Raw genomic sequence first — 18,775 nt, 5'->3', positions numbered from 1 at the left:
ACAACATGCATCTGTACGCTGAAATTTACAGTATAAAAATCAGAACTTATTATTATTGCAGATCAACCCTGGAAATGCAAACACACTTGTCTTACAGCTCTCTGCAGCTAGGAAATCTAAGACTTAATACATAAGCACTCAAACACAGTAAACCATTTGCATATTAGTGGCTCACACACAACACCATGCAGACTTGCATATGTAAGCAAAGTGACCAGTTCAGTTACTGTCTTTAAAACTGAAACCAGCTATTGGCTAAAATCACCTTCAGGTCAGATCTACCAGTTAGTTCTCCACAAAAATGTCTGCGTCAGTACTCGAGAAAATCTACTTTAATGTCTCAAACTGTGGCATAAGCCTGTGTTCCAGAGTGAACTTCAGATGCAACACCACACACCATGCAGAAGATACCTCTGCAGGGCTATTTCGCCTGCTGCCCGGGCCTGCGCGGCCCCTGTCCCCCTCTGCGCCTTCCCCCTCTGTCAATTCCTTCTCCCCCCTCAGCCAGCACTCCAGCACCGGCCCACTGCTGGGGCTCACACTACGTGACACATGTGGGGAGGAAGGAGAGAGCAGGAAGTCCTCCCCTTGAGGTGGGGTAAATGTGAGGGAGGGGGTGGTCGAGTTGGGTCTGGGTGGGTAAGGCGGGGGTAGAGGGGAGGCGGATGGGGAGGCCATGGGGGAGACGCAGTATGGGCTGCCAGTGATGGGAGGCACGGGGCTGGCAGAGAAAGGTGGGGGCAGGTATTCGCCCCAACGGTATGACACAGTGGGCAGTGGTGGCAGCGGAGGAGTGGGAGCCGCAGGGGGACTCCCACCTCCCACAGTCAGGGAGATCCACTCAGAGGAGACAGCATGTACCTCAGGGGACACGGAGCGGCGGGGGGAGCGAGGGAGAGGCAGAGGGGAGGTGGTCAGATGATTACGGTACAGCTTTTTAGGGCATGATGGAGACAGAGAGAGGAAGAGGGGTAAGAGAAAGAAAAAGCAAATGAAAGATGTGACAAAATCTCTACACAACACAAATTAAAAGGTGGGCGTCGAGGTGTGTGTAGAAGGAAAATCATTTTTGGATATTAAAAGCACACAGAGGTGGTGGTAAGAGAAATTGCTCAGTGATCAGTGTGTTTGAGTCCCTACCTGTGGTGAAGCATTGGTGCTGCGCTGAGGTGAATGGCTGACAGGTGGATCCGGGTACTCCACCCCGTTTTTGACCCGTGGTCGTTTGTGAACTTCTACATAGGTGACGGGGAAAATGCCTTGACGATTGGTGCCTGAAATTTTGCCCTCATACCAGTTCTCGTCAACTCTGCGAATCAGTGTAATCCTCTCTCCCTGAACACACACAGGCAGATCCACTAATCAGGGTTTTAAAAAATCCTTGTTTGGATTAAAAGAGAAAGGGAATAAAAACCCGCTAGTTAATAGTTTATAATAACTCTTATTAAGTCACACCTTTCTGAAGGACATTTCCACAACTGTGTCCCCAGTGAAGTTAAAGCGGGCGACAGCTTCTCCATATTCCAGCACCTGCACTGGGGCACTTTTCTTTGGCTGTGCTTTCTCTGTGGGGGGGAGGAGCTGTGCAAGCAGACAAAACACCCAAATGTGACCAACCAAGAATATAAAATAGGGCATAAATTGTGAAAAGAATCGATTCTGAAATGCTTTAAAAAGATATGAACTATGAGTCACAAATAACACACACTAACAGGCAATATACCTCAACATAGCTTCGAGGGAAAATACCAACTCTTCCATGATGTTCACCTTCATACCAGTTCTGATCAACTTGTCGAATGATGTACACAATGTCTCCCTTCTGAAATGGCAGCTCCCTGAAAATACAAAACCAACACACATTTAGAGATTAACCTCTCATAGTGTAACAAGACTGAGACGCTTTGAGGATCACATGGGTGGAATATACAGCATCACTTCACGGTCAAATGGTAGTTTTCTGTGATTGTTACATTTTTTTTGGCACTACTTTATTAAAAGTTGAAAAAATTACTTAATTAAGGTCCACTAGGCAAATATTTAACTCATTGGTGGTGTTATCCTTGCTGCTGCTTTGAGCTTCAATGCATTTATGGCATTTTCTATAAAAAATATATACATATAAATTCTCATAATTTCCACTTACTTTAGAGTTTCTGCTCTGAAGTCAAAGCGAGCCATGGCGGGCGTTTTCTGTGTAGATATATAAAAACAAAAATAAACGTCTGTGACTGTTACTATTTGGCAGCAGCTACACCAGTGTTATTCTCTGAATCGCACTGAGTGAGTGAAAGTTTCCCTGAAGGCTAAATACCTTAAATGCCTCCATCTTTGTTCTTTTTGGCTACTACGCTCTCTGGGCTTTGGCATTTCTGTGCGCTAAGAAAAGCTTTTCCTGGAATTTGTTGTTAGCTGTAAATCTGCACTGGCCTCTCTGAACATAAATATTCTAGCAATGGGAAGAATGATATGTTTGCGACTGAAAGGATGACTTGACCTCGGGGGCATGCTCAGTTAGAAGCTATTGTGTGTAATGTGCAAAACAGCATGCATGCCCTGCCACTCTGGACGTATAGCTGGTAAACAGAGTCCACTCTGCAACTTGAATCAAAATGTATATGGGAAATATTCCAGTGATAAACAGGTCAAATGTTCCTTTCTATCATGAATTTTTGACCAGGAGTGGAAAAGCCATCTGTGCCTGCAGAGACCTCCCCCCACAGCCTGACTCACAAAGTGACAAAGCATCTGCCGTCTTTCTTCCTGCTTACACAAGGATAAGACACTGCCGTGTATTGTACCTCTATGCCCGATTTCCTTTTCTCTGTGTTATCTGTGATGTTAAGCAGGTCTCCAAAGCGCTCGTTGGTGATGAACTGGTGGTGTGTGGGGACAATGCTCGTGTGTCGCCTCGATGCTGTGTCAGCCTCTTCCTGTTCCCGCTTCAGCCGCCGCTGCTCCTCCAAGATTTTCTGCCAGGAAACCAGACTGAACTGTTTGCACCCTCCAGATATGGGTCTCTACTCTTTTATTCACAGATCCTTTGTTAGGCTCATGTTAGACTCATGTTTCACAATAATCTTTATCAAAGTATTTGTGTTCAGAGGGTTAATTCATGAATTTTGCACTGAGAGGCATCAGTTATGAAAGTTTGGATTAAAGTTGAAGAAAATTCACCTCTTTGTCCCCATGACGCCTCCTCAACACTTCATCCTGGCTTTCTCCGTGAGCTGGGGAGGAGTCTGAAACAGAAACCGTGAGGCAATTATCCCGTGAAGCGTTCTCACTGACCACCTCAAGGCCAGCTTTCAAACAAAAGAAGATGGTATTGCAGAAAACTCTCAATTTAAGTGAAAAAAAATCTCAAAACAATACAAAAAATATAACCATGCATGATTTAAATAAACATCTTTTATGTTTGCACCACTAAAACAAACAGCACACGCACGTTAAAAAAAGAAAAATCCTGCATGCACGTAGGAATGAACACAGAATGACCCAATGTGTGTTCATGACAAAGAAAAAAAGAAATGCAGGAAAGAAACAATGTAACCTACTGTGTCATGGTCAAAATAAATAAATGTGACATCATGACTTTACTGATGTTGATCGACCAACCAGCATCCACTATTTTACTAAAGAATCCTTTCAGTATTGCTAACACCGCCGTACCACCATAGATGTTTCATTTTGTGTCCGAGTGAGGGCCACAAGAAACAGCTGTTAATGCTTCAGGCTTTCTATCAGATGCTCAGAGTAGCATCTGTTATATGAGATAAGTTAAAGCAGGAAACATCCTGACAGGCTAAGGAATGAAACATGGTAGATGTGGACAGTCCCAAAAAGCAGAGAGGGTACAAAAATGGACACAATAAGACATCAGTTTGAGAAAGCCTTTGCTCTGTTAAATGCCTAAATATCAGAGTCAATTCCTAGAAATGTCGCTTTTACATAGGATGGGCATTTCAATGCAAGGTAATGCATTCAAAGTTTAACATTACATCGCATAATATAATAAAATACTGCTTGTTTTCGATGTAATGCCTATGCAGACCTACGCAGCATGCAAACAACTCAAATCTGATGTCCAGGGATTATATACGTTACCAAAAGCTTCCTGAACCTCCCCTACAGTCACTGAAGTGTTTTGATGCATTTGTGGGACCATACTCATTGACAGTGAAATGGAAGGGCACCGAACAGCACACTCAGAATGAAATGGCGAGTTCCCTGTCACTTTGTAAACACACCACACAGACTGGAGATGGAAGGTGGTGGCATTGCTTTGTGGAGAAAAGGGACACAAGGTGAAGATAGAGTCAAGATAAATGAAAGACCACACAGGGAGGGAGGGTGACAAGTGGTGAAGGGATGGAGATAGCCACCTCTGCGGTGAGCTGCCAGCGGCTGCAGTAGGTTCCCGTTGGCGTCCAAGCCCTGCCCGTTACTCAGGTAGCCAGTGTTGTTTTCCTCTCCGTTACTCAGCCTCTCCAGAACCTCCAGGGAGGACAGACGCTGAGGGATGGAAGGTCTGAGCTCAGGCGAGAGACTGATAGGCCTCTGGGTGCCCGCTGGCACCCTGGTGGCTAACAACATCCTCCGAGTCTGATGGGACTGTGGGTTCTTCCGTAACCTGAAGGGAGCGGGGCCCATGAGGAAGAGGTTTCCAGGTAGTGTGGTCTTCTTCTCTGTGGGTGGCTGCTTCTCCTGCTGGTTCGTGGCCTGCTGCCTCTCATGCCTGAGGATAGTGGTAAAGCGGGTGTAGGAAGCTGGGCAAGAGCCTTTGCATTTGCTGGGTTTGAGGAGGAGTTGATTGTTCAAGTGGTGCAGGAGGTGGTGGTGGTGGTGGTGGAGATTGCTGTGTTGCGGAGGAGATGCTGTAAGCATCACTGAGGGGCTCTTTGATTCACTGATGTTTTGGTGATTTAGTTCTGGGGAAATTTCTCTCAGGATTTGTTCAACTTCTGCTTCTGTGTTACAGGGGGATTCAGTTCTGCTGTCATGTCTGTCCTCAGTGGAGGAAGCTGCCTCCTCCACCATCACACTTTCTGGTGACATGTCCTCCCCAGAGCTCTTGCCCTCCTGCTCGTCCAGGTTGCAGACATCAGCCTGCGTGTTGTTGGCCAGTAAAAGGGACTCCGCTGACACTGCAGAGGCCATGTAGAGGTGGGCAGGGCTGTGGCTGGGGCTGTGGCTGCGGCTGGAGTGCAGGATGGGCAAGGAGGAGGAGCGGCTGGGAGCCGAGGTGGAGCGCTGGATAATCATTTCAAACTCGTTGACCCGTGAGGATACAGTATCCCGTGGAATGCTACCCCCATCATCTGCCTCTGACCTCTCATCCCCGTTGTCCTTTGGTTTTTCAAAAAGCGAGGTCAGGCTACGGACACTGCCGTGTGGGCTGCAGCCGGTCGAGCTGGGCCGCTGGATGTGATGCATGGTCCTGTACAGGCTGGAAAAATCTGATGCGCTTCTCCTAATTGCAGGGGAAACATTTCTGAGACCATCGCCACACTCACTCCCACAGCTGGACCTAGAATCTGAATGTTGGGCCTCCGCTTCAGCACAGTCTGTGTCACATTGCCCCGTGTAGATATCCTCACAGCTGTGGGCCTTTGGGTGCCTGGCATCTTTAGTCCTGCTGTCCTTACTGTTGCCACAGGGTGGCAGCAGTTTGGGCTTAAACTTAGAGGGCAGGATTTGGGGTATGCAGGCTTTGGCAGCAGATAGAGGCTTCTTACTCTTACATTGGTTACCTATTGCATTACTGGCAAGACTCGATCGACTATTTACAGAGGAGCAGGGTGAAATTATATAGCCATTCCCACCTTTATAATCCACTGGCAAGCATGCAGGACAACAGAATAAACAACATATTAGATTACAATGGTCACAGGTTTACACACATACACACTAAAACAGTCAGGCACAGTTCTAAAATAAAGACCAAGTTCCATCAGAAGTTGATGAGAAGAGGAATCAGACTTGATGCACTGTGCATCAAGTAATATATGACTGTTAAAAAGCTAAAAAACATGGTGCTGCAGCAGGGGATAAAGTTTTACAAAGATAGAACTAGCAGATTCCCCGTTTATCAGTATCACTGCGAACAGCAACATAATGAGTGAAACAGAAAGTATCAAAAGGGTAATATAACATGAAATGTTATGTGATGTCGGAGGTTATAAAGGACTCACTCAACAGGGACTACAGTAACTGACATTTTAAAAACAAACAAAGAAGAATGCAAAACCTTTCTGTTATCTATTTGTATTCCAGTAAGCAGTAAAATTATCCTCCATTGCGTTATCCTCCTACACAAATCTACTCTCCTTTTAGCAATTACACAGACGTCTACAGTGATAAATGGCTGCTGGCACCAGTGCTAATACACCGCTCCTCCTACACGGCTGCAACCCCCCCAAACAAAAAAAAACAAAAAAAACCCCAAAACTATTCTGAGTTGACCTGCACAGTGAAAAATGAAAACCTATGAGAAATACTCATGTCAGTTCCTGGCTATACTAAGCTTGTGACAGCACTACAGATGGCACTGGGAAATGACACAACGCTTTCGCATGCTGCGAGCCACTTCTGTAGCATGAGTGACCAATCTGTCGTGTTCGTATCTGCCAGGAAAAACACACGCACTGAGGAAGTTAACTTGATATACTATCCAAGTCATATGGCAAGTAAAGAGTTACCATTCAGCCCACAAAAAAAAGCCCAGAAGGAGGCTCTGTTCTTTGAAACACAAAGATATTTTTTAAATTTTATTTTAAGAGCGCAAGGCAGAAACACATGATGATGAAGTGTTCCTTGCACTTGGTTATGTCTTCGGGCTTGTCTACACTCTACCTTCTGTGTCTTAAATAGAAAGAGACTCTAATGATCAAGGTGGCGCCTCAGGCGGGAGGGTGAAACAGGAGTGTGGTAGTCAGTTGACTGGAGAGCCAAATTTATTTACCACAGTTCAAATGGTTAAAAGTCAACACAAATTGGTCTTGAACAGCAGATGTAAATGGCTCTTCTTTTATAAGATTCCTGTAACAGTCATATTTTATGGAAAATACACCAAACTTTAAGTATTGGTGGGCAGTTTATAATCTGTTTATATCCCTAATGTAATGTACTGATATGTACTGGGTCAAACTGCCCCTTACACTCTTTTTCTTACATCTCTTCTTCTCTCCACCTGAGTGTTTCTCTCTCTAGCCATGTGCGCAGGCATTCCAGCCTCTGACCCCACACTGACAGCTGACTTCCTCATGCCCGCCCACCCTCTGTGTCCTTTCTGTTTATCTCAACCCTTTCTAGCTGGGTTGTGAAGAGCAGAGCTTGTTTTATCTCACGCGTATCTCCTCGTCCATCCCCTCACTGGCCCTTAGCTCCCTGGCGCTGGAACGCTCTGGAGTCTTGCCCTAAGCCTGCCTAGCGACTGGCAGCTCACAACTGGAGCAAGGGTGGGTGGGTGGGGGAGCCCCAAGGTTAGCTTCCATCGACTTAACAAGACAACCTCACTCCCTCCGTGAGTTTTCCAAAGCAGATACAGTACACGCTTGATGAAAACATCCATGGCATTAAAAGCTTCTGGGGGAAATGAATGCTGTGAGGTGATTGGCCAATGCTGTGTGGTCTGGGAGCAAAGGAAAATGTGTGAATTCCGACATAAAAGTAAACAGAAACAGATGTATCCCTGTCTGATGATTTGAATGGTCCAGCATCACCGCCTCTAACTGATTGGTTCTGTCTCGGCAGGAGAAGCCTTTAAAGGCCGGCTGAACTGTCTACCATGTCCACGTACATAAACATACACACACCTGCTTTTTTTACTGGCCACATATGTGAAGTAGCTGCTATCCTACCTTTAGAGGAGGAGGAGCTGCCGGGGCGCTTGTTTAGAGCCCGTAGACCTTGCAAGGGAATATCGCCGCCCTCTAGGACACTCTTGTAAACATGACGGTCACATTCTGGAGCCACAGGCTCATCAGTAGATGATCCTCTGTCCTTCTCCACCTCGCTGTGTCCAGACTTGCTTGAGGAGCTAGACAGCAAATCACAGGAACGCAGACAGCTAATTAAACACAGTCAATTTCGTTCAGCAAGAGCTGTTGTTGAATGTTTTTATGATAGCCAAAGGCACACAAATTGGGTAATGGGCTGCCATATGGTTCTTATTTAGCATATCTTGAGGTAATTCCTGTCTTTGCAGACTTGTGGGAGACGAAATAACCAGAAACAGAAAAAAGCTAAACGAGAGAGGGAGAGAGAAAGGCTGAATTTGGAGGCTGATGTTGAGAGAAGACACTGGCTACAACAGATATCTTGGCATTCTAGAGAGGCCAGCAGCAGAGATTTCTATAAATATTCTCCGAACATTCCCACATGGTACATCAGCCCCTGCCATGCACCTGTAAGACTCTCAGGTTAACTCTCTTTCCCATGCTGTCATGTGTTACTCATGTTGCTTCTCTCTCTGTACAAACAATCCTCCTGTTTAAAGATACGTAGTTGCCAATAACATCTTGGTAATATAAAAACCCATTCAAACCATAGTGTTTAACATCTGCAGTGCTGCCAAGCCAAAGTTTTACATACTTGCGAATACCTCAACAAGAAGCTCTTTCATAGCTGTCAGAGAAAAAAAAAATATGTGCGCTGCTGGCTATACAGAGCCATTAAAATCACGTTGGCTCTACTTTACTTGCAAGAATTCACATAAACGGTCTCCAGGAAATGTACAGTACAGGAGCCATGCCAGATTTAGAAGAAGAAGAATCTCCAGGGAAGGTTCAAGGAAAATCAGACACCACTGTGACGCTTTAAAAGCAGCAACACTTCCTGCAGGTCAAAAACAGTAACGCATTTATCTGGAATGATGAGGATTTCCATGAAATGCAAGTCACTGTGTACGTACTGCTCCATCATGACAAATTTCTCTTTTGTGCTTTCATTAGATCAGTTTTAATGAATCTATTTCTGAGAGAATAAGACGCACTCCCATGTGCTGTGCTGCCTCAAAACATACACAAATTTGCTTAGCGTGAGCCTAATGATGCTATTTGGGCAACACACAGCTCTTGAAAAGTCTTCAACTTCAGACAGAGTCAAAAAAGTAAAAAAAAAAAAGAAAGAGGACTGCCATAAACATATGCGCCTTTGAAGGAAGTCAGTTTATGAGCTGAGGTTTCCCTTGAAAACCTTTGGGTGAGTGAAATTCCACTCGGCTTTCATCAACCACTTCTTCCTTTCAAATTAACAGCAAATCAGTGGATTAAAAAGCTGGGGTACGAATGTCTTTTGCAAATGCTTGGCCATGATGACATAATGATTGTAGCAGATGGAAACTTCTGGACTGTAAGCGCATGACAGTGACTATTACTCATACCTAAATTCCTAACATTTTATTACACAAACAGAAAAGACAGCATGCCAGTATCACCAGACAAAATTAAAATGATCAAAAGCTTTGTCCTAATGTGAGCTAACGTCAACTCTCATAATCCAGTTGCTCATCCTAGTTCTGTGCACACATTGGAAGGGACATAACGGTTTTCTGAGTTATGCAGCAGCTGGGCAAGTTCCCTCTATCCCAGTGACATCCAGGTTGCTGTCTTTAAATAAATCCCCACATAGCAGCTATGTCTCGACACCACAACCACCACCCCCGTAAAAAAGAAATACGGACAGAGGACACACTGTTCTGGTGGCTTTTTGCCTTATTAACAGGATCTCCTCAGGAAGCAGGAGTCTCCCGGTTGTAGGCGGGCGACCTCACCAGGGTGGAGAAATCTCTCATTGATATTTATACCCATAAGATGACTTAAATAATAATCTACACACTGGAAGGAGGACGCACAAACATTAAAATAAGGAGGAGAGGCATCGACTTACTACTGCTGCAGGTCGGAGGCTGTTTCCAAGGGGCTGAAAGAGGGGGCACTCTGCAACAAACCAAACAAAGAAGTCATTGATAGATCCACAGGAAGGTCTCCTCCAGCTAGAATAGAGGCAGCAGCATTAGCTGTGGCCAGATTCTCTCTTCTCCTCCTCTCTGTCGTTCACTCGCTGCTCTGTCGTTTCTGTCTCGAGCACCCGGGTTTCAGAGCTTCTCTGGTCTGGCTTGGCATGGAGGAGCAAGCGTGTGTTTTGGCCTGCATGCAAGTTGGAGAAACAAGCGGCAGTAAAGAGAGTGGAAGGGAGGGGGGCGGTGGGTGGGCGTGCATCGGTCAGGGGGCGCCCATGCGTGGAGGGGGCTGTCACAGGCTCAGCCAATGAGCTGCTGTCTCCCGGTGAAGCCATCTCTTTTGTCTGATATTGGGTCGCTCTCATTATCACTGGACCAGACCGAGGGACAATTAACCAGCTGGTGGTGCAAGAAGGCCAAATTACACACACACACACACACACACACACATATATACACGCTCAATATTCAAGCTCACACACTTGTCAAAGAAAAAAAAAATACAAATGCACTGAAACAACATATTATAAAAGAAACAGGTAATTATGTTATAAAGACAGAGAGCAAAAACAAAAGAAACACCACGTGAAGCACAAAGTGAGTGAAATGTTTAAATAAATGTAAGAGTAGCTGTTTTTAGTAGCTGCTGTTATCTCCAAAACATATGGGTGTGGGTGTATTGGGGGGGATCATTCATGCAGCATGGTCGCACCAACATTTTGAATAGTTTACAGCAGACTAATTTTAGCACACTGTTTCTGTTGCTTTCCTCTTTTCGGACGTCACAGCAGGCAAAAATAACAGACGTGACACGGGCACTATGAATAAGAGCACAAGTGTTGTTTGCAAATACGATTGCACAATCCCTACCCCAGCCAGCCCGGCCTTGCTGTTAATGCCACATCCACTTCCCCGTGGCACGACCTAGCGTCCGCTTCCCACACCAACGACCAGACAAGGAACATTCTGAACAGCTCATTTGCCACAACATGCCTTTACACTTAGTTGCCAGGGCAGAAGGATCATTAATAACCTTTCAGAATAAGTGCCTGTCTTTATAAGAACGGCATATCGGGCTGGCAGGTCTATAGTCTGATCTATTTATAAAGCTAAATGTTCCATGTAGACTTGGGGAACACACAAGTGTCACTGAATTATCAGTGGCTCTTCCTTGCTCCACCACGTCTTGTATCCCCCCCTTGTATCTGATAGGGAGAAGATGGTGTCCTCTGACACCCCAGGGTAATTGGGCTTACACACACACACACGCACACACACAGCATCAGTGGAAAGTAAACAGGAAACAAGCACGGGGCTTATCTGGAGTAAATGAATGGAATCTTAATCTGGTTATTTACAAGATGCCTGATTAGTGTCAGTTTATGTAAACTTTTCTTTATATAAAAGGTGGAAACTGGTCATTTTCAAACTAATCCGACACTGAAATCACTTAACATCAATTATTTTGTGACAGCTGACTAATGCTTTTATCCAGCTTGTAAAATAAAAGTGGAAAAAAGAAGATTGTTTGACAGGAAGAGACATGCATAAAGGATGAAACTACATGTTGTGACAAGGGTCCAATGCTCTATATGGACATGGATAAAAACCTCTGTGAGTCAGTGGAACACCAATGACAGTATTTCTGCAGAATTTCATGTGCATGTTTCCTAACAGGTGTCCCCGTTTACTCAGAGCTCAGACTCCTGTAGGCAGCGTTCATTTTCAAAATAGCGATCGTGAGTGGGTCATGGTAACACGAATCCCATTCTTTCCAGCCCCTTGTTTTCTGTTGATATGCTCTCATGAAAACAAACAGCTTCCCCATTGTGAATGGCCTGTTATAGCCCTCCACGCCCCTCTTCTCTCCTCCTCTAAATGCTTAAAGGTAAAGGTTAAGTATATAACATAGGTTAAATATGAAAGCACAATGAGCTGGCTGGCTTACGGAGTTGCCTCCTTTAGAATATGTCAGGTGATAGGGGGAGGCTCTATGTAACTCGGCGCTGAGACAGTGTGGCAGCAGCCTTCACGCCAGCATATGCTCGACAGATGGAGTCACCATGTCAGTTACAGGGGGCCAAAATGCTCTTCCTGACCAGAGATACGTGTGGAATTCCAGTTCCCGCAAGACATGTATATCGATGAGCCAGTGCTTGACCACGACTGCCACTGGATGCATTTTCCGGCTCTTGTTGAACCTTGAATTTGTGACTATTAATCAAGAGGGCCATCACTGCAATCATACACAGGTCACTCTTACTTAGTGACTAGAAGTGGCCACTAGTGGACAAGTAACGATTTGAAAGTAGAATTTACACAAAGCCTTGTTGTATAAAAAGGGACTTCAAATTGTTTTAAACCAAGGAATCAAAAACCTTTTATTATATTTAGGAACATTTTTCCTAATAATAATATAAAATGACTTAAAAGTTCTTCTTAGAAGTTCTTCTTGTCAGCACTCTAGGAGTAGTAAAAAGAGAGAGAACTAACTGAAGACAATTGAGATTTTTAGAGACTTCCTTCCATATCTCTAATCCAGTAATACCAAGTGACTGCTGATATGTCAATCAAACTCCAATGAGCCAGTATGTCTGGCTGGCCCTTTAAGGTCAAATGCTGTGCATACCAGGTGCAGCTTTAGAAGTGACTTTGACATTAAACAGGAGCCAGTCATCAAGCCGAGCTCATCTGGCAAACATCCAGGCTGCCATGAGATAGAGACGGCCGCCTCCACCGCTAAACCTCCTCCACATATACACAAACCCGGAACAGGAGAGCCTGCCTCTACGTCTGGCTGATGCTAGGACATGATCTCATGCCGTAGCCAGTGGTGCCACCTCATATGATCCAGGGTGTGTCTCTGACTGACAGAGAGCGAGGAGAATCAACATCTGTTTGTGTGAAGCCAGCGCTACACTTGTCTGGTGCCAACTAATGCCCGAGGCATGGATTTGTCATGACACTGTATACTGCTTCATCACTGCCTGCACGCCTTTGGTAAAGATAGCAGACAAACAGCAATTATTATCTGAAGTGGCTGGGATTATCTTGGAACCTGATGCTCGTTTGGACTGCAGCCTCTCCAAGTGAAGAGTGACTTCTGTGTGAATCAGCCAGTCCAGGCCTCTGGCTTATGACATGTATGCTAGTTGGCAGGATGCACATCAAAGGGTTTCTCTTGGGTTCTGAGATTAAGACATTGAAGAACAGGGTGCTTCCACAAAACATCAAAAGATCCCAATCGATAATCAGAACTTTTAAACACTATTAATCGAAATTGCACATGGATAAAGGCCACTGTTTTCTACTGTCTGAATAGAATATGCTCACTCTGCCTCACAGGTGCAAATAAAAAGCTGAGATGCTCGTTTTTTGTTAAAAGAGGAACAAAAATAGATTGTTTCTATTTTAGATGCACCTGAGGAAAAAGTCCTGTGTATGATATGATAATCAAGGATGACAGTAGCTATATAAAGTCCTTTGGAAAGTTTGATCCTGATTGGTAATTATACATGTTGATTATTTTTAGAAATTTAAAAGGGAATATAAAAAGTCTAAGAGGAGTGAACAGAGACGGACTAAAGCTTATCAGTCATCGGTATTATTAATCCACATTGATGTGACACATGACAGTAATTTTAGTATAAGAGGAAAGAAAAAGTCCTCTCACATGTTACCATATAACTGTTTTAATATAGGACGATCAGGGAAAAAATAAAAGAGGGATGAGAAACTGACGTAGTCCTTACAGACATACAGTTTGTTTAGACAATATTTGAACATGGATGTTATCACATGCAATAAAAATATAATACAACATGCTGTCAAGTCTGAAGACAGCAGTCACTTACCGCTTTGTCAAACTCCATCTCTGAAAAGAATTTATACCAAGGCTCATTCTCTAAATCTACATCTTCTGGACTTACATCCTGAGTCTAGGGGCATGGTAACAAGAGGAGGAGAAAGACAAAGAGAAGACAGTTCAGACAGCACAGAATATACACACCGAGGAAATGAGCCCATAACATTGACTTGACTGAGCCAGTTTCTAACCAACAGGACAATTTTCAAGCAATGCTGTAGGTGCTCTCAAATAAATTAAAGATATGATTTGTATTGTTTTGAAGTTGATATTTGAATAGTTCAGGAAAGATCTTAGAAGGCTACTAATTTACTTTCTTGGTAAGCAGAAAATGAGAAGATTGTTATAAAGCAATAGCTAGCAGACAGGTCACTTAGCTTAGCACAAAGGCGGGAAACAGACAGTAAGAGACCCCAGGAAACTGCTGTTTAAAAAGTAAAGAAGTCATTTCTGACACTTTAAATTAAGTGAACAATTAAGTGTAACAAGTTATTTCGTTTCATAAGTGTTAGCAGGGTTGCTGTTTCTCTCATTTTCATCCTTTGTGCTATGCTAACCTGCTAGCTTTAGCTAGATATTTTGACAAATTGGAGTGGTATACATCTTGTCATTTAAAGGCTTGGCAAAAAACAATTCAACAGGTTGCCCAAAATGTCAAATTATGCCTTCAACAATACTCACATACACAAACTGTATGTACAACTACAAGCAGCTGGCGATGTTTTCCCTGTCTGCACTGTAAGGCTATGGTCCAGTTTAGAGAGAAAACACTGAGAAATACAAAGAGGATATTTTATAGGAAAATGACTTTAACTCTGAGTATTATTTACTCATTTATTTAACCACTGAAGCATATTGTTAGCCTCTGCTGAATGTCTAAATGCAACTTTGCATCTTTTCAAATACAATAGACTATGTGCACATTAGCATATGCTACTTCCGGTGTGGAAACTCCTGTGGGGAGCTGTGTTTCCGGTGTCCTATTCGGCCTTGTTTACGGTCCAAAACAAGTTTAGCAAATGAATGAATCGAGCAGCGATTTACATTTCTATAGATGTCTTGGGCATTTACCCAATATATCTGTAAATGATGTTCATCGACTTGTCGATGTTTTTTCCCCTGCGCCTCAGAGCAAAAGAGAAAAGGGATTCAAACGTTATATTTCTAGGCATCTGTAAACAGTGGTCCCTCGTTTATCGCGGGTGTTGTGTTCTAAAAATAAAAAGCGATAGGTGAAATCAAGTAGCCAATTTTATTTTTTGACGGTGCAAAACTTTTCGTCGACATACAGTACTGCACTTCAGAGTCACACTGCTAGCAATCGATGCAGCGATTCTGTACTGTACAGGAGAGACGTCACGGAGGAGATCGTGTGCAGCGATCAGGACGCAGGACACAATGTGACGTAAAAAAAAAAAAAGCATGCAAACTTGCACTAAAAAATCTGCGAAACAGCGAGGTGAAAGGTGAACCGCGTTATAGCGAGAGACCACTGTAATTTTTAAGGTAAGTCACAACATACCCTTCGTACATACTAATGTATAGAAACCCTTACCAGCAATCATTCATTTTTTTGTGTGGCTTTTTTTCATGGTTTGTTGACATGCTGTGTAGGTGTGTACTTGACTAGCTGATATCGACATAAAGTGGAAACATCTGGTTTGACTATTCTTCACCTGTAGTTTGAATGCTGAACATTTTCCTGTTTAAATCATAAGACCAGTCACTATACAGAGATGTGCTTCTGAATGTGGACGATGTGTCTTCTGATTTTGTAATGCAGTTCTGCTTGTGTTGAGTGATGTAAACAACTGATTGATCTAAACTCTTTAAATGTCAAAGTTGATCATTAGATTTTTTATGACACAACAGTGGTGAGTGTTCCCACCTTCTGCTCTTTGTAACTTAACGCAATCTTTCCGTTTTCGAGTTTTGGACATGATTGTGGAGTATATCTTCGCAGTAGCGATTGACCGCAAAGTAAAGCTACCGGAAATGTACAACCCCACATCCGGTCTCAAACCAGGAAGTTAGCATTTTCTCGTGCACAGGGTCTATTACTTTAGAAGGGAGAAAGGAAAAACACTTTCAGCGACCAAAGATAACGCACTATCTATAAAATACAAATGGATATAAAACTGTCCTTTAAGCCGTTTACCGGCACAAAGCTGTTATTTAATAAGAACTACATATAATTTTATTCTAATCTAATTAACAAGCAGATACATAATGTCCAACACCACATGCATACTCATTCTTGATCCGCAGAAATGTAGTCATATATGGAGAACAACACAACTTTGTGTAACATGAATGGACTGAAAGGAAAATGACCACCTCCATTAACAAGCACATTCTTCTATTATAACAATTTGAGCTTGTAATTAAAAACAACAGAGCTCATTATTTTACCCCTGTCCTGGGATGAATTGGAGCACACTCCTAATGAATGCACTGGTTGGCACTGCATTCATTAGGAGAATCAGGCTAGATCTTGGCTAAAAACATCTACTAGTTTGATGTAAATGGGCTTCAGACAGCAATTACACAACCAACTAAGTACTTCATTACAATACCGAATATTCCCATGTCCTCAATATTATGTAAGAGGGAAATATAAAAACAGCCACCTGAATCTTATGAGACACAAAAGATAACTCTCAAGGACACTGAGTAATGCTGCATCATTTCCTCATCACAAAGTGTCCAGGTGAGAAATGAACATAAGACAGAGAGCATTGCATTTCCTCTCTAGTAAACACACAGGATCAATGTTTAGTGTCTGTGCAGGGACTGTCGGGATGCTCTCACGAGCCGATTCAGCCCAATAACCTTAAACTGAACACAGGAAGACAATGGCTATCCTTGTAAGTGATACTACTCCGCTTGCTTCCACCAGGATCGTCTGTCACCGCAACAGGACACCCTTAAGGAATGTAGTGGCTACACATACGTCGCCTGCCGAGCCGTTAGTGAAGCTGCCACTCAGGAGCTTAGACACAGTGGAGGTGGTGGGGGTGGGGGTGCGGGGGTCGCATGATGGGTGGAGTGTGGAATAGCTCACACGACATGAAAACACAAAGGCAGAGAGAGGAAGGGAAAGAGAGAGGGTGGGGGAGAAACAGGCAGGAGGCTAGCATACCGTTCTCTCCAGCTTCAGCACCGATGATTTCCCCGGCTCGTACTCAAAGATGCTCTTGGGCTCGGCGCGGTACTTCCTGGTGTCTACCTTTTTATCTGGGGGCTCCCACTCATTCCTGTGAAGAGAGGCGGGAATTGGGGAAGGGTGGGGTGTGAGATCGAAGACAGCCAATCCTTATCAAGTAGTCTCCATAGCAACCAGCACAGGCTAAGATATCTTTTTTTTTTACGATTCATATATGACGTCCGCCCTCATTATGCCTGCCTCCCTGTCCTCCTCCTCTGCGTCTAATGATGATAGGACAGAAAATCCAATTCACAGTTGAGCCAAATGGGTAATTTGATTAGGTAAACTAGATTGGACCTGGTAACAAAAAACAGAGCGCAGCATTTCCTGGGAGAATTTCTTAACAGACAGTCAAGTATAAAATGACTATTCAGAAAAACAGAAAAAAAAAATAGGGCAAACAAAAAGCATGCTCTCTTTGATGAGCATCAAGAACAACGCGGGACGTTTCAGCAGCACTGATAACGACGCGTTTAGGAGCGCAGGGCTTCATCCACAAACACCAAGGAACAAGGAAGGTCAGTCCTCAACATGTCATCTGCAGCTTTTGTGGGCAACACTTTATCCTCTATCACCTGTCTGCCTTCATCACTCCATCACTCACATCTCTGAGCGCAGAGGCAGGCCTTTGTCTGTGCTGACATGCGGTGTGGAAGGTTGACACTAATCATACTTCAAGCAAAAAACTAGAGGACACAGTGGTGGAAGCCAATGGGAACAAAGCATGCTTATATTTTCAAAGTCAGGGAATAAATAGCTTTTTTGCTCCACTACAGTAAGCCCTGCTTATCTACACTTACTAACTCTGTAGGTAAACACAGGCAGTATTTCAGTATTTCAGTATTTGAAGTATTCCGAACTGTGAACAGCTTCTTCTTCTAACAAACACAAACAGAACTGTGCTGTGTGTTAAGTATCAAAGCAAACATCTTCGCTTTGGACTGGGGCAGATGGAAGATGCTGACCTTTTGGCAGAGGGTTTGAGGGAAGACGACCGCATTGGCACTGGCATCGAGCAGCCTCTTGAATCAACCTCATTCTCACTTTTTGAGCGTGGGACTGCTCTCACTGGAAATAGGAACATAAATACCTCAATACTTGCACTGTGTAAATAGTGCCTCCAAATTTAGAACATTATTTTGGTTGAACTCCTACAGCTACTTATCCCAGACTCACCATCTTCCAAGTAACCAAAGGGGGTAGGACCATCATCTGAAAGAGGAAAGTACAGCAATAAAAAGTGATTTATTATTAATTTTATCTCTTGCTGTCTTTCTTACTTAAAAAGCAATGAATATAGCACAGTATTAAATAATTCAGAAGACACTGAAGACACTCTTTTCCTGCTTTTTCCCTTGCCTCACACCTTCCATTAGACCAAACACAGGCAAAGAGTGTCAAATCAAAGCACTTCAAGGGAAGCATTACTGAGCTAAAAGGGGATCCAAGCATCGATGAGCACTGAGGGTCTGACTGAGTAATGCACTGTAGAGCCACAGAGCCAGAACTGTCATAGTCAGAGAGCTCTGGTAAGTGTCACAGCTACACATCTACGTTGATCACTGAGCATCTCCTTTCATTTGACCTAAAACCTTGCTGTGGTGGCTAGATGTGCAAATCCAAAACCAAAACTATGAGCCAGACTCTACCTTAACCATCTAGTGCTTCAACCTAAACACTGGTTAGTAGAGTATTATTATGAGATCTTGCATAGATTCAACTCTGGGTAGCAGACTAA

General features: G+C 43.7%; 1 protein-coding gene across 9 annotated transcripts in view; it reads right to left on the bottom strand.

The window, feature by feature from the left end:
* Positions 1–18,775, bottom strand: part of LOC102310545 (sorbin and SH3 domain-containing protein 1) — a 43,094-nt gene that overhangs the window by 5,153 nt on the left and 19,166 nt on the right. For 6 of the 9 annotated variants that reach the window (XR_006054630.1, XM_014335101.2, XM_042222826.1 and 3 more), the window contains 14 exons: positions 18,214–18,249; positions 18,003–18,105; positions 16,972–17,086; positions 13,819–13,902; positions 9,892–9,941; positions 7,863–8,041; positions 4,386–5,837; positions 3,178–3,242; positions 2,802–2,972; positions 2,147–2,193; positions 1,724–1,838; positions 1,456–1,581; positions 1,141–1,335; positions 412–933 (listed from right to left, as the gene is read on the bottom strand). Coding sequence is in view for 8 of the 9 variants with exons in the window: in XM_014335101.2 (XP_014190587.1) it covers positions 412–933; positions 1,141–1,335; positions 1,456–1,581; positions 1,724–1,838; positions 2,147–2,193; positions 2,802–2,972; positions 3,178–3,242; positions 4,386–5,837; positions 7,863–8,041; positions 9,892–9,941; positions 13,819–13,902; positions 16,972–17,086; positions 18,003–18,105; positions 18,214–18,249 (3,260 nt within the window). In the remaining variant the exon portion in view is untranslated. The remainder of the gene's footprint in view (positions 1–411; positions 934–1,140; positions 1,336–1,455; positions 1,582–1,723; positions 1,839–2,146; positions 2,194–2,801; positions 2,973–3,177; positions 3,243–4,385; positions 5,838–7,862; positions 8,042–9,891; positions 9,942–13,818; positions 13,903–16,971; positions 17,087–18,002; positions 18,106–18,213; positions 18,250–18,775) is intronic. The other 3 variants (XM_014335103.2, XM_042222829.1, XM_042222827.1) reach the window with 3 other exon arrangements.

The sequence above is a fragment of the Haplochromis burtoni genome, unplaced genomic scaffold, assembly GCF_018398535.1.
Source record: "Haplochromis burtoni strain Fernald_Lab_line unplaced genomic scaffold, NCSU_Asbu1 Contig_96, whole genome shotgun sequence".
NCBI lineage: Eukaryota > Metazoa > Chordata > Actinopteri > Cichliformes > Cichlidae > Haplochromis > Haplochromis burtoni.
The sequence above is the reverse complement of the archived record's forward strand: the minus strand, read 5'-3'. Positions and strand labels throughout refer to the sequence as shown.